Raw genomic sequence first — 14,838 nt, forward strand, 5'->3', positions numbered from 1 at the left:
GTGGGTCTTTTAGAGGATAGAGCAAAACATGCTGCCGCTGCTGTGGCAGCCGCTCTCCACGGTGGCGCTGATCCGCGTGGTCATGGAGATGGTGAGTCGGGAGGAGTAGCGAGAGGTGGAGGAACCGGAGGGCGCGTCACGGAGCGGGCGAGGAGAAGGGTTCTCCAGGACCCAGGAAGTGTCTGACAGACTGCTGGCGAAAGCAAGGGAATCGACTTACTGTTGAAAGGATGGTCTTTGAACCACAGTGATGCCTAATACCTGCAGCGGTGTTTGGTGTCATTTCAAATGTGATCGATTAGGGTCAAAGGTGATGGCGCCGACACCGCGGGCCGCATGCTTACCTGTTGTCATGCCTCAAGATGCCGTTGTTGTACAGCGTGCAGCTCTCATTGCTTGGATCGATGTGCAGAAGTGTTTTTTTGTTTCCAGGGTGGCCCTGGAACAGAAGATTGTCATGGATAGCTCCTTTTACAGGCCCCAGAACAGCAATGCCACACCCCTGTGCGGGCTGGACACGGTTCCGCAGTACCTAAAACAGGAAAACAATGAAAGACAGGAGGAGAATATTAGTGTTACATAAAATACAGGAATGAAATGCCTTTCTGTGAGTCCCTACCACAGCTCACCTTCACATCTGCATTGGTGAAAAGTTGAATACCACACCCGCGGTTACCGACCACGTCGTTCTCTCCGATCTGCCCGTCGCCACAGAAACTGATGCCATGGCCCCTGTTGTCATAGATGCCGTTGCCGCGGAGCTCCACCTGGCAGTCCTTCTCCACGGCAACGCCACCCCGGCTGTTGTCAAGGACACAGTTGTCGGCCAGCCGGGTCAGCTGGCTGCTCTGTATCACAGCGACGCCGACCCCGCAGTTGCCGTTGACGAGGTTGGCGATGACATTAAGCGGCTCGCTGGTCTTCACGTACAGACCCACCGCTGAGAGAGAGAGAGAGAGAGAGAGTTCATTGTGTCTTCCTTCAATGTTAGAGTGTTCGGTTCCATGTATTAAGAGTCATTATGTTCCAAAAACCTATCCTGAATTTCCCCACGGGATTAATGAAGTTATTAATCCCCCTTATTTTACAGACATTTCATTATTTAGACACTTTTAGACACTTTTACCAAAATAGAAAGACAACAACAATAGGAAAAGAACTGAAACTATAATAACAAATAATGCCTCAGGATAGTAAAGTATAATTTATTATTATTATTATTATTACTATAAATAATAATAAATATTATTATTATAATTAAAAATGTTAATAAAACCATCCAAAAAGGTGAAATTATAAAAAGATTACGTTCAGTTAATGTCCAGCTACACATGTGTATTATCATGTGTAGTATCATATAAAGACATTAAATAGATATTAGAAATATTATACATAAACAAATATTATACATATTATCCTTAGACATTATACATAAACAATTAAAATATTATAAATAGGTATTATGAATATTAAAGATAAGACATAATGGTAAATTTGCTGTACTGCTGTAATGACTTCACTATTTTGAAATCTATGTTCATTTCTCCATTAGTTGTACTTCCTGTATTGTATTCTTCCAAATGGCTGGTTCTGGAAGTGTGGTCTTTGGTGTTTCCCAAAAGAAAAACACCCGATCTCTCGACATACATACTCATCGATGTGTTTGGCTCTCACGTGGTCGTTACCTCCATTGTGGCTCATGCAGTTGCTCTCTATGAGCGCCACGCTGATGGAACGCCGCGCCGAGTAGCGCTCGTCCTCGCTGTCCAGGTCGCTCTCCCACGCAAACAGCTCCCCCTCGTCGTTGAAGTTCTCCTGTGCTCCGCCGCGCCTTCCGCCCGCTTCCCCTCCTCCCCCTCCTCCCCCTCCTCTCCTTTCCCCCCCTCCTCCTCCGACACCCCCCTCCGGTCCTCCTCCCCCCCTGGCCTCTCGGTTGTCGGCGTCCTTCCGGCAGAACACGGCCAGGCCGTACATGCGGTTGTGGGTGATGTGGTTGGCGAGGAGCTGGGGGAGGCTGGAAGACATGACCCACACGCCACAGCCTCTGTTGCCTGGAGAAAACCCGGAATTTGAAAAAAAGGTGAATAAAAACAAAAAACGGTAATTACCAGAGCCTAACATCAAGGATGTGGCGTAGTGCCGTAACGCACTTTTCCGCACCATGTTACACCAAAGTTACATAATGCAAGGACAAGCGTGGGGTGGGTGGGAATGAAAGAGGTGCCATTCTCCATATTACAAGTCAACGTACCATCAAAATGATTTGACAGCTGTTATTTTAAGATAAAAAAAGTGACATAGCATTGCTTTAAAATGACTAATAGATTTTTTGACCTGCAGTACATATGAATTACAAAGTCAGTATTAATTAAAGTAATAATTAATAGACCAATCATGCTAGCAGGGTTCATTCTGGCATTACAAAATGAAAATCAAGGACTTTCAAGTACTTAAAAAAATAAATAGATTTATAAAATCGAGTTTGGAAAACCCTTATTACCTTTAAGAGATGAATAACAGAACCAGGGGGAATATCACAGGTTTTCAATGATCGTGTTTGTTTCAAGGACTATTCAAGCACTTGGGTCTACAAATGGGGCTATTTTCAAGGTATTCCAGGAGTAACATTTCTGAAGACGAAAATTCAAGGACCTTGAAACCCCTTAGGGCCCTGGCGCGAATCACGCATCGACAATGGATGGAATTACTCACAATAGATGTGGTTCCCCTCTATGAGACCACGGCCTCTCTCTCCCACCACCACGCCATCTGAGTAGCCGTGGCAAATGTGGTTGTTTTTCAGGACGGGGTCACCCCCTCTGCGGATGTCCGCGCCCCCCCACTGGTTCTCTCTGATCACATTCTCTGTTGAAGGGGGAGACAAAGCAGGTTTAGTGAGGATCCATCGCTCTGTGAAGGAAATTCATCTGTTGTGGAATGAAAAAATGTGTTTTTAAAATAAGATGCAAACAACAACAACACAGTGTGCTCGTTATGTGTAATAGCTATGTTGTATATTTATCTGTATGCATTTGTTGTTCCAGATACAAATGCTCCCCAAATTCCCCAATAAAGTGTGAAAGAGGACCTATTATGCTCCTTTTCACCAAGTTAGTACATGGATTCTGAGGTGCCTAAAACAAGTCGCTAAAATATACCACTCAGATTATGCATTCAATCCCTTCCAGTCTGAAAACAGGCTGTTTCAGTGGGAGGAGACACCCTCCCCAGGCCCCTAGTTCGGTGAACCAATGGTGTTTGAGCATGGCTTCCGGGATTCATTGAATTTAGCCCGTAAACTTTCACTGATTTCACCTTATAATTCCATCAGCATCTGTTTCTGAACAGATTTGAGGTGAGAAATAAGCAGTCCAGTTGCTGAATCTTTACTCGGATTAGACCTACAAGGCCTTATTTAAAGGTTAGTCCCGAGTTTCACCACGGTGTCCGGAGCAGCGAGGGGCACGGAGCAGCGTGGGATACCGCACAGGACTTGGGCCTTGTTTGTTGAATTAAATTATGGAAACCTCGGAGGTTAAAATTCAATGTAATTAAAAAATACATCTACGGTTTTGTTTGGAGAAACACGGAGCGGATCCCGCGCCGCAGCCTACAGTACAGTCAGTGACCACACACAGAAGATTTGTGCTGGTCTCTGCAGCCAAAAACAGAGCACTTCCCACGCTTAGCTCTTAGCTTCGATGCTCGCGGGTCCAACTGCGCTCCAGCCGTGGGTGGTGTTACTCAGGTGGAGGGCGGTTCTAATTCTAATGTGTTTCAATGCTACGCAGCACTGGGACACAAACCTGAACCACTTGTTTTACAACTCTCAATGTAACCTTAATTTAATTAAAATTCTATATAAATGTGACCTATGTTTTACATTTTTTTATTTAAAAATCAAATCTTAAATTCAACTTCAATAGATGTTGATGTTGTGTTCCATTCAAAAGCGGTTATTTAGTCAATTTAGTAAGTAAATGAGTCTGTTATTATACTGTTGCACTATACAATTCTTTGGTTTCTGTAATTAAAATACAAAATGATGAACAAAAAATAGTATTGTGCAAACATGAAAAGCGATTCCGTTATACCTTAAATAGTACATTTGCCAGCTCCACGGTAGGCTAATATGTGTTTTTGATGATATGACATGGAACAGACAGTCACATATCCATTTACCCACCGATTATCATTCCTCTGCCATTCTCATTTACAGCAATCCCTGCTGCCTGGCCCTGGAAAATATGATTCCCACTGGAAAAAACAAAACAAAACAAGAAATGCCAATGAGCGATGTCCAAGAAAGCATTAGTCGATCGGTGGTGAATATAAACATATCTACAGGAGTGGGAACAGAAGTAATTCTCCTACCTGACCACAGGATTCCCATTGAAGAGAATGTAGACGCCTGCCTCCTTGTTGCTATAGATTTGGTTACTCCGGATAGAACCCTTCCCGTTGCCAAGGACGACAACACCGGAGCGCAAACCACTGTGTATTCTGTTACACTGGGGAAGGGGTTTGGGGAAAGAGTTACTCACATTAGGAGCAGTTACTTTTGGGATGTAGGAGCCGTCCATGCACCAGCATACGCTATCAGAGTGTGTCCTAGTCCTACCTTCAATTCAACAGAGAGATTCATCGAAAGCAGACTATATGGCGACGTTATAACCACAAATCACACAAAACAAAGGCGGTGGGGTTACCAGGATGATGGGGTTGGCCCCTTTGCGGATGTCGAGCCCGGCCTCCCCGTTGGAATGGATGTTGTTCTCCGCGATGAGGCCCTGAGCGGAGAGCCGCAGGAACACGCCGGAGGCCCGGCACTCTCTCACCTCATTACGCAACATCACTATCTGAGGAGAGTAACCCAGAGGGGGCGGGGGGGGAGGGGAGGGGGTGATCAGATCACAAGACTAGACATGGGGTCGCTGCTTAGCTCCTTACGAGCTTGACTGTCAACTCATTTTTGATAAAGATTACTCCAAACCGAGCCACACAGAGACATTTTTTTTTTTTTTACAAAAAAAGGATATCGCTCAAAAGTCTGCTCCGTATGGTGATGTCATGTGGTCACATAGAGCTTCATCTGGCATTTCTGGGAAAGCGATGCCTGATAAAGGTCTGCGTCGTTGAAATGTTACAGTAATATATAATCGGGAGCTGAGTTTCCAGTGTGTGGATATCCTTTATTTCATGCTGTTACTTTTCTTAATCCTGTCCATAAGAAAATCAATGTGGTAAAGAGAAGTCAAAGTGACAGCAAGTCTGCAATGTAGGGAAACAGTTAGTGCTGGATATATTTACTGTGGCATTCTGGATACAGCGGACCGCATAGTTGAGCCCGCGGAACACGTTCCCTTCCAGCCGGGCCTGTCCATAATTACACACATGCACTCCGCCCTTCCCGTCCCTGAAGAGACACCGCGTGACAAAACAACCCTGGACGGACGTGGCCAACATTTGGGCCTCGGGGTCCCTGAGCAGCTCCTGCTGAAAGGAGAGGAGCTCGGGGATGGCGGATATGGGGTCGGGCGACGTGGTGGGGGGCGGGGAGCAGTCAGGCCGAGCCTTGAAGAGATGGGCAAGGCCGTGGTTGGTGCAGGAGAGTTTGTAGTTCCAAGTAGCTGCCAGATCATTGATATTGCCGTTCTTCTCCGCCTCTTGGCTCTCCCCCTCTCCATCGCCGTGTTCCACCTTGCTCCAGCTGTCCTCGATCAACGTGCCTTGATACACCACCTCGAAGCCAGTCCTCCTCTGCCATTCCCCCTTGCTCAAGTCCTCCGCGGCGACATTAGGGCCCGGTCGGGGTCCGTTCGTGTTCCCGGCCTGACTGCCTGACCGCGACGGGCTGCTATTTCCGGGTAAGCGGCATGATGTTAACGTCCTGGCCAAGGCGGCCAAGTGTTTGCAAGCCCAATTCTTCTCTGACACGGGAGGGCCTTCGACGGTGAGAGAGGCAGTGTCGCTTCCTGCAAAGTCGCAACTGTCCAGTAAGCTGAAGGCGACGCCGAGAAAGTGTGCGGAGCTGCCCTGGGAGAAGGAGCAGAAGCGTGCCTGGCAGGTTCCCGGGCCTCGAATCTGCAGCTGAGCCCCTTCAAAGTTGCAGTTATCCAGCTGGACGTGACCCCATGATGTCTGGAGGGAATGGTGAAGATTGGGGAAAAAATAGGACAGAGAGAACAGATTTAGTTGAAAGCACACAATTGCCTCAGACAAAACAATTGCATCAACGTGTACTTCCTCTCACCTTGTAGACAACAGTGGAAAACCATGCTGGCATGAAGACCAGGTTGCACAGCCTGGCTGTAGGGCACTGCTGCTCCACACACACCAGCAGGGACACTTCCCCCAGCCGGCCCAGCCCCACCAGCTCCACAGGCACCTTCAACGCAAGTTCACTCTGCTCCTCGTAGACTCCAGGGTGGAGAACGACCCGGTCGTACGGCCCGGCGGCCCCTAGGGCGGCACGGAGGGTCTCGAACTCTCGCCCGAGGCCCACGTGCCAGATCCGGCGGTCCTTCCTCCTGCGGAAAAGGTGGAGGCAGGCGGAGGACTGCAGCTCCGGGCCGTTCTGGGTCCAGGTGCGGCTGGCGAGGGCGTGCTGCTTCAGGGCCTCCCTCCAGGACGGGGGCTCCCGGTGGGGCTGGCTGGGCCAGTTGGGGTGGCGGCACTCGGGGCAGCCGAGGCACAGCTGCCTCCAGCGGGTGTTGTCCAGCGAGAGGATGAGTTCCCTCCAGGCACGGCACACCAGGCAACAGCGGCCCAGGTCGGGGAGAGGGAGGTATGCCAGGATCACCCTCCACAGCTCCACGGGGAGGCAGCCCACTTCCATGGCAGCACAGGCTCCACCTTGCCTGTGGGAGGTGCACCAGAAGGACCAGGAAGAATCTGAATCTGTTTATTTGGCCAAGTACATTTACATATTCTGGGAATTTGTCTTGGTACGGGCGTTGTACAGTCAGATAGCCTAAAAAGCAGTCAGTCTCAAAAACATACAAACATTTACAGAATATACTAAATGTGTTCTCGGCACAGGGTAAATTAAAAGCCTATGGCAGTATGGCAGCTGCTGTGGGTCTAAATATGAATATAAAATATGAATATAGATACATGTAGATTATATATATGTCTACACTGGATGAATGATGATGACAACATTGGATGAGTGGCAATGTATTATATTCTAGTCATTACAACGTCATTCTAATACTATTACAATGTATTTCAGTGACCGCACAAGTTGTTGTGTAAGTTGAAACGCATGTTTAAAGTAGCAGGATGGAGGATCACTGCGGGCTGATGTTGAGTAAACACTTGGACAGAGGCACACATTATTTTCTTTAAATACGGCACTTTGGGAAAAAGGTCGATAGTTAATAGATAATAATGATAATTAGAAAACCGCCGACATGCCTCTTCGGTCATTTCTGCTTTCCTAAACCCTCACTGGAGTAAGTGACGTCACGCCGTACAGATAATACACTGTTTTATCCCCAAAATAACCCACGAGCAGCTCCAATAGTTATCTGCGACATGGGACTGCAGCCTCGGGTTTCCCTTGCGCCGAGTGTTGAGAGATCTGACCTTTTTTTTCTTTCACCGACCGTGGCAGTAACACGCCATCTTCTTCGATCCCCAGCGACTTTGAAAGGCAGCGGCGGCGTTTATTTCCCAACGTTCGAGACCCGACAACGACCCATCACCGGAGATTGGGCGTTGTGGCCGAATTACGACACTTTACGGCAGGACGAGGAAGGCATGGAAACCATGGAAACCAGGGACGCCCCATCAGGCCGAGAAGCCGTGGATGTGCGTGTGTGTGTGTGTGTGTGTGTGTGTGTGTGTGTGGGGGGGGGGTAATACATTCTTTATGTATTACTTGACTTTATTTTCCAATTTTTTTTATTCTTATTTATTTATTCGTTTTATTGTCTTTACCTTTTTTTTTTTTTTTTTTTTTTTTTACCTTTTTATTAATCAATTATTATTATTAATTATTCAATTCAATTAATCATTCAACTACTATTGTAATGTTAGCAGATGGTTCTCACAATCCCATATTTATTGTGATTGTAAGCGAGACGGCAACCAAGCCCCAAGTCTGCACCAGATAATATGGGAGGATGCAGGATGTTTTCTGGCGCCTCACTGGCAAAATAGCCCGATATGCCAACACCAGCCATTCATTCTTTTTCTCTCCTTGTCACTAAGTTTATCTCATAACGCTTCCTTATATATGTCTGTTTGATTAAATTCACGAGACTGAACCAGTAATAACTAATCACAAATAACTGATACGTCGTTTCCAACTCGATGACAAAATTCTCAAATGTTGACCGTACTAGTTTTTCTATACAGATGATACTGGTTCATCCAATTCTATTATAAAATTATAGGACCCAGAATCGCGATTGTGGCGCCTCCCCTTGTGGCTGCCTGCGCGAGCACCTTGTGTCGATTTTTTTAGTATTTTTAGAGCTTATAGAGCTTAATGTGCGTAATCACCGGGTGTCATGACATTTCACTGCATATATGTATGACCGTATGTATATGTGTATGTGACAAATAATCTCTTGAGCTTGAACTTGACCTATCCGTCTGCTGTCATTGTTTGTATAATTTTGATCATAAAAAAATAAAAATAAACCTTGGTCGTGTCGATACCTTAAGTTGGGTATTCGACAAACATTCACATCCATTTTTCCAAGCTCAGGGTCGTGTCTGGGGCTATTAGACAGAGCTGGTGCGGCTGCTTCGTGCTTGGGGACCGTCGCTAAGGAGTGTGTGTTTGTGTGTGTGTGTGTGTGTGTGTGTGTGTGTGTGTGTGTGCAGAGGGCGGGGCTGAGAGTGCTCGAGCACCTGCCCCTTGATGTCCATGGTGCCCTTTATATGTGCCATGTGTTTTTGTTTTTTTTTCAAAGCGTGAATGGGCATCGAGGTAGCAGATCATCATGATTGGGACGCCCACGATGCTGTGCATCAGGGCTCCTATGATCTCCTCTCCTCTGTGCGTCCCTTGCCGCTGCGTCCCCATTTTGAACCGAGCGGCAAAACGGATAGAACCTGAACTGGTTTCATGTGCCTTTTTTTTTGAGCACCTGCTCCTCAGCCCTGTGTGTGTGTGTGTGTGTGTGTGTGTGTGTGTGTGTGTGTGTGTGTGTGTGTGTGTGTGTGTGTGCGTGCGTGCGTGCGTGCGTGCGTGCGTGCGTGCGTGTGTGTGCATGTGATGTGTCCACCGGTGAATGAATGGGACCAATTCGTTTTTGTGTATGATGTCAGAATAATATCATAGCATCTCCAAGCAGCGGAAAAGGCCCCGCAGCCATCTCTGAGTCCCACTTCACAACGCAAGGAAAAGCCTCGATTACCATGACTTGCAGCCTCAGAAGACCCCCCACTCCCCAGAGATGCTGGGGGCCCGCAGAGCAACACCCATGCACGGCCCCGAGGATCACGTGCAGGCATAAGACGCAGAACCTGGGCCGTGGGCGCCAGGCACGGACCACTGGCCGGGAGCCTGTTCCCATGCCAACAGACCAACAGCCCACCAGAACCGCCCGCACTGGCTGGTGGTGTGTCGCTTGAAAGTAAGATTTGTGTACATGTGTAAGTGTTCCAAGCTAATATGAGTGGTATTAGAATTGCAGGCACACCAGAGCAGGTGAGTGATGGGCAAGATCGCAGCCACCCGCCAAATCCCCACCCAGCTCTCACCACACCCGTTCTGCAAACCCTAGGCCTGTTGTGTCCGGTATGTACGGAGTTTGAGTTCTGGCGCTGGGAGAGATAGGCGAAGCACAACAAATAGGCGAAGCACAAAAGAGCCGTTATTAAATTTGCGTCAACGGAGACTTTGAAGTGTCTGAAATGCATCCTACGCAGCGTTGCATTTACTCCTCATCTGACGTTTCCCCATCATGTTATTCTCATGTATCTCTTGGTGTCATCAATGCTTGAATGAACACCTATGTTTTCTATAATCTCTATAATTATATAATCTACTATATTTTGCTCAAGGACAGATTAAAACACTGTTGTGTGTATCTTCTTTCCACGCGCCTTCTCTTTCGGCTCTTGTGTCAACAATTCCTAATCTTTCAGAATCATGCAACATCATTTGCGAATATATCCGCATGTCTTTGCATATTCTAATCAGAGGTACCTGCGATACAAAGTGACGTTAAACAGTTGGCTATCTTACATGATTTACATCTACATACTGAAATCTGGGGGTCTTTTACATGAACACTTTTAAACTCCATTCCCATAGTTTGTTTCCCATCAGGGCCCCAAGACTCCAGAGAGACCTCTCTGACAAAACGAGGCACTCAGTTCACCCCATGAAACAAAACAAAATGTATATAGTATACAGTAATACATGTCTTTTCAGCATTTGTTGCATGTTCTAATACGGCGGTTCTCAAAATATTTGGACCAAGTATCACCTCTGATAACTTCATCATCTCATCTTAGCACTTGAATATAGATTTCTTTAAAATACAATACACATCGCCGATATTCTTCTCTGACAAAAACATAAAAATAAAAAGGCAAGTGCGAATGAATGTTATATGTGGACTATACTTAAGACTGCTGCCTGGTTGTATTTATTGAGCTTTTAACCAGGTCCTGGAAGACCATATTATCCATATGCACCATACAGCCTAGATGGTGCTTCTCGACCATTGGCTTCAGAAAAACCCATGCAACCTACTCTGGCAAAATTGCACCTTGAAGAACGTGTGAAGAGTAGAGAGAGAAGTCAGATTGCTTAATTTTAGAAATAAAAAATAAATAAATCTGTGACTAGTCTGACAGAAGATTTCAAGTGTTCTCAGGTGAGGTTACTTTGTCTGTTATAATGATAATATTTTGAGTCAGTTAGTTATTATTATTATAATTATGAATAATAATAAATCATTTTTAATTAGATTTAACTAATTGTCAGTAATTGTCAATTACTGAGGCAACGAAATGCATTTGTCTGTATTTTACCCATTCTAGTAACTGACGTACCTAGGAGCAGTGGGCTGACATATAATAATACAGTAATAATAAAAATAATAAAAAATAATAAATAAATAAAACAATGATTAAAATAATAATAATAAATAAATAAATAATAATAATAATAATAATAATAACTAAGAACAAGACGAAAAAGGTCAAGGCTTTTGGCGTAATTCATATTGATTGTGACTGATTTACACTTCACTTTCATTTACATTTCCACTTTCACATTCCGGCAAAATAAAACATCCTGACAGAATAATTTAATTATTTTCATGGAGAGAACGATGGCTTTTCTGGGATCCACAGTTTATTTACTTTAAATGTGGCAGTTCTGATTCAGAATGTACATTAGCACCGTGTCCAGTGCGCAGTGTAGACTCTGTCGTGGTTTGACAATACAAACTATACATTCATGTCCATATTTATGTACTTTCTTACCTGGTAAATGTTTGTTGATCTATTCAATTGATATTGTATCTCTTTGGTCCCGAAAAACAGTTTAGACAATAATCCACACAAAAACCTGTGACCACGTCAAGTCGAACGTACGACTGAGTGATGCGTTCAAGATCCAGCGATCGTAAAAATAGGTAGCTCTGCGAAACTTATTGAAAATATTGTCCAAGGCATAAAGTCACCATTAAATGTCCCCACTGCATCTCCCAGAAAACGATCATAATTCTTTAAACACCGTTCTTCAGGAATATTTAAACTGAACGGCAGAAGAGAAACATACAGACAGTGCATGTGCACTGTGCATGTTGATTGGTCCAGAAGTAAGTCCACAATGTTTATTATCTTTATAACTTGTGATCCATTTCACAGAAACCAAAAAACTATAATACGTACTGAAAAGGAATAAACTGGACCCCATGTATGCATGTAAATGGCCTGCAGCTATATTTATTATTTTTATTATTATTGTTATTATTATTATGGCCTACTAATAGTTAGTGATGCAACACTAGCAAACGATTTGTTCGTGGTGAACAAATCCTCAAAAACTCTTTTCTGAGTGACTCGTCAAGAACCGAATCACAAAATAGAGTTGAACCTTCCATCACGACTAATAGTTCTCTCTTTCAGTGTGAAACATCTTGTTGTGATGAACACAGGGCTGCCATTCTGGCTGGAACTGATGAATTAAATGAATTATCACAGCCTTGCAATTTCGATCTTGCAACACAAGGGCTACTTTCCGTTATTGAATTTTTAATGGCATTTGAAACATGATCCCCCTGGTTTTCACCTGGACCCCCCCTGGTTTCACCTGGTTTTCACCTGGACCCCGGCTCAGGGTCCTAAACCAGGGGTGACCAAACTGCGTCCACGTTTGACGAATGCTTGACTGTATTGTACTTCTTAGTTTTAACACCAGGTGGAGCTACTGTCTTGAACAAGGCAGCTTCTCCACAAAACAAGATTGAGCATGTCCAGAAAGTCAGTGCTGCGGCGAATCGAAGACTTGTCGGCTAACTTAAAACATTAAGTGTCAGATAAAGCTTGTGCTTTTGATTTTTCCTCGATTGCGTGTGATGAGAGCACAGATGCCGCAGACACCGCAAAGCTGTTCATTTTCTTTGTGGGGAGTTGACGATAACTTTTGCATTGCCGAGGAGCTGCTTGATCTTAGGAGTCGAAAGGGCACAACAGCGGGTTGATGACATTTTTGAAGCGGTGTCAGATGCAGTTGACAAGATGGCACTCAAATGGGACAAGCTTGGTGGAGAACGGATGAGGCTCTAGCAATGACAGGCGAGCGCAAAGAAATGGCCTCTATGGTGTGCGCTGAGGTGCAAGAGAGTGGAGGCGAGGCTGTTAAAATGCATTGTATCATCCACCAAGAAGCCCTCTCTGCCAGGACAGTCCAGCTTGGCGATGTGATGAACACTGTTGTGAAAACTGTCAACAAAATTCGAGCACCAGGGCTCTACCACAGAGAATTTCAAGCTTTTCTATCTGATGTCGATGCTGAATACGGGGGAGGTACTCCACCATTCTGATGTGCGCTGGCCAAGTCGCGGCTCCGCGCTGCAGCGGTTTTATTCCCTGAGATCAGAGATCGACCGACTCAATCGATTCTCTGAAGAATCAACATCAGCTTCTCTCAGTACCCAACTTCTACCGGAGCTGGAAAAAAGGCCAAGTTTTCTCTGATGAGACGCCACGCAAAAAGAACGATGAGTCTGTTCGGCTCAACATGCATATGTGAGCAAACGTTTTCTCTGTTAACTCTGAACAAAAGCGGATTGAGAACCAGAAGGACCGACAGCCATCTCTGTGATGTCGCATCTCAACCACCAAACTTACTCCTGACCTGCCAGCCACCCTTCAGTCCAAAGCGCAGCACCGCTGCTCCCACTGAGTGCAACGCTGTTCCCATTGTAGGTGAGTTAAAAATATATTACACAGTATGTGTTAACAAGCCCAATTATTTAATAACTCCATTCTTGGGTGGCGTGTGGTGGCGGAACTACCACAACCATGTTTGCAAAACTAATTTTTCTCAGGAATGTTGTTGATGATAATGATGTTGCCCATCATTATTCTGAGTAAAGTTTCCCATTGTAACCGCACTTAACATGTTATTGATTGTATTGCTTCTGCTGCAGCAAATCAAAACCCTAAACTCTCTTCATTCCTCTCTCAGAAACTGGCAGAAGGAAACCCAGAGTGTATTTTCCTGTGGGTTGACATGGACGATGCTCATGTGAGGGTCAAAAACAAGATTAACCAAATACACTCAAGCAGCTAAATCCCCCATAGTTGGATTTCAGTTTAAATGATTTTCCACACTCTTTGTGTCCTAATGCGTTTAGAGTGACCTGACTTGTGACGCTGAGCTGCAAGGCGTACCCACATTTCAGCTCTACAAAAGGTTGGAAAGGGTGAGTGGTCGGTTTGACTCCCAATGATCGAAAAATAAGGCTCAGATTTCAGGAAAACAATTTCCTTTACTTTCTTTAAAACTGGGTCTAATGACCAAACACATTTATTTTTTTCAGTCTTTCTAATAATAATAATTTTCCCCCTCTGATTGCAGTTGCATCATTTCTTTGGTGCAAATAAAGCCAAGCTGGAAAACCTTGTGCTGCAAAACAAATAATCGGCATTGGACGTCTGCTGTATATTACATCTATTTTGTTCCCCTACTCTTCACTTTATCTTCCATTTCCAAGACAGATCTTTCGTCAAGCCTGGTTGCACCTTTGAGTCATCGCTGTCTTCAATCTACTTTCCCCCCATTTTCTACCCCAGGTTCTGTGTTGGTGTTAGAGGCGTCAAAAACTAGACATGGTTTGTGGATCATGCATAACCATAGATTAACCCCCCCCCGCCCCCTCGAGGTTTCTTCCATTGTTTATTCCCACCCAATTGACTGGAGCTACGAATTTGCACCCAGTTTGGCGCCACTATCCTCATCCGCCCGTAAACGACTCTGTGAAGCAGGAGGTACAACGTCTGGCAGGGGTTCTCGAAACGCTGATGGAAATTGCTGAACGGTGAAAGTTACGGTGGTTGGGACACACACACATAAGGTGCAGTTGATGGACGAAGAGGTGCAGGAAGGCCGAGGGAAGAATGGGTGGAGGACATAAAGAGATAGAAGTGGAAAGCTGTGGTGGTGTGCGTGAGACTGGCTGAATGTAACATGTATAATGTGAATGTGACAGTTACAATAGCTAAAAAAATATATATATATTCAGGAGCTTGTCTATCCATATGTTAATGTTTTCAGTTTTCATCTTTGTGTGGTTTCATGTATAATTCTGTATTATGCCTTGTCTAATCATAGCCGCCGGCAATGAGCTCTTTCAC

General features: G+C 45.1%; 1 protein-coding gene across 2 annotated transcripts; it reads right to left on the bottom strand.

Moving 5' to 3' along the window:
• Positions 1 to 9: 9 nt before the first annotated feature.
• fbxo10 (F-box protein 10) lies at positions 10 to 7,628 on the bottom strand (the record flags this gene model as incomplete). Of its 2 annotated transcripts, none has more annotated exons than XM_079999261.1 (11): positions 7,591 to 7,628; positions 6,254 to 6,860; positions 5,311 to 6,141; positions 4,710 to 4,859; positions 4,375 to 4,511; positions 4,187 to 4,257; positions 2,713 to 2,865; positions 1,686 to 2,051; positions 630 to 940; positions 345 to 532; positions 10 to 190 (listed from the first exon to the last, which is right to left on the bottom strand). In XM_079999261.1, exons 2-11 carry the CDS (start codon positions 6,836 to 6,838, stop codon positions 10 to 12), a joined length of 2,973 nt encoding a protein of 990 aa, XP_079855387.1. In that variant the 5' UTR covers positions 6,839 to 6,860; positions 7,591 to 7,628. The 2 variants fall into 2 exon arrangements, with proteins under 2 accessions (XP_079855387.1, XP_079855386.1); XM_079999260.1 differs by having other exon boundaries at positions 10 to 193.
• Positions 7,629 to 14,838: the final 7,210 nt, after the last annotated feature.

The sequence above is a fragment of the Zeus faber genome (genome assembly GCF_960531495.2).
Source record: "Zeus faber genome assembly, chromosome: 4".
Taxonomy (NCBI): Eukaryota; Metazoa; Chordata; class Actinopteri; order Zeiformes; family Zeidae; genus Zeus; species Zeus faber.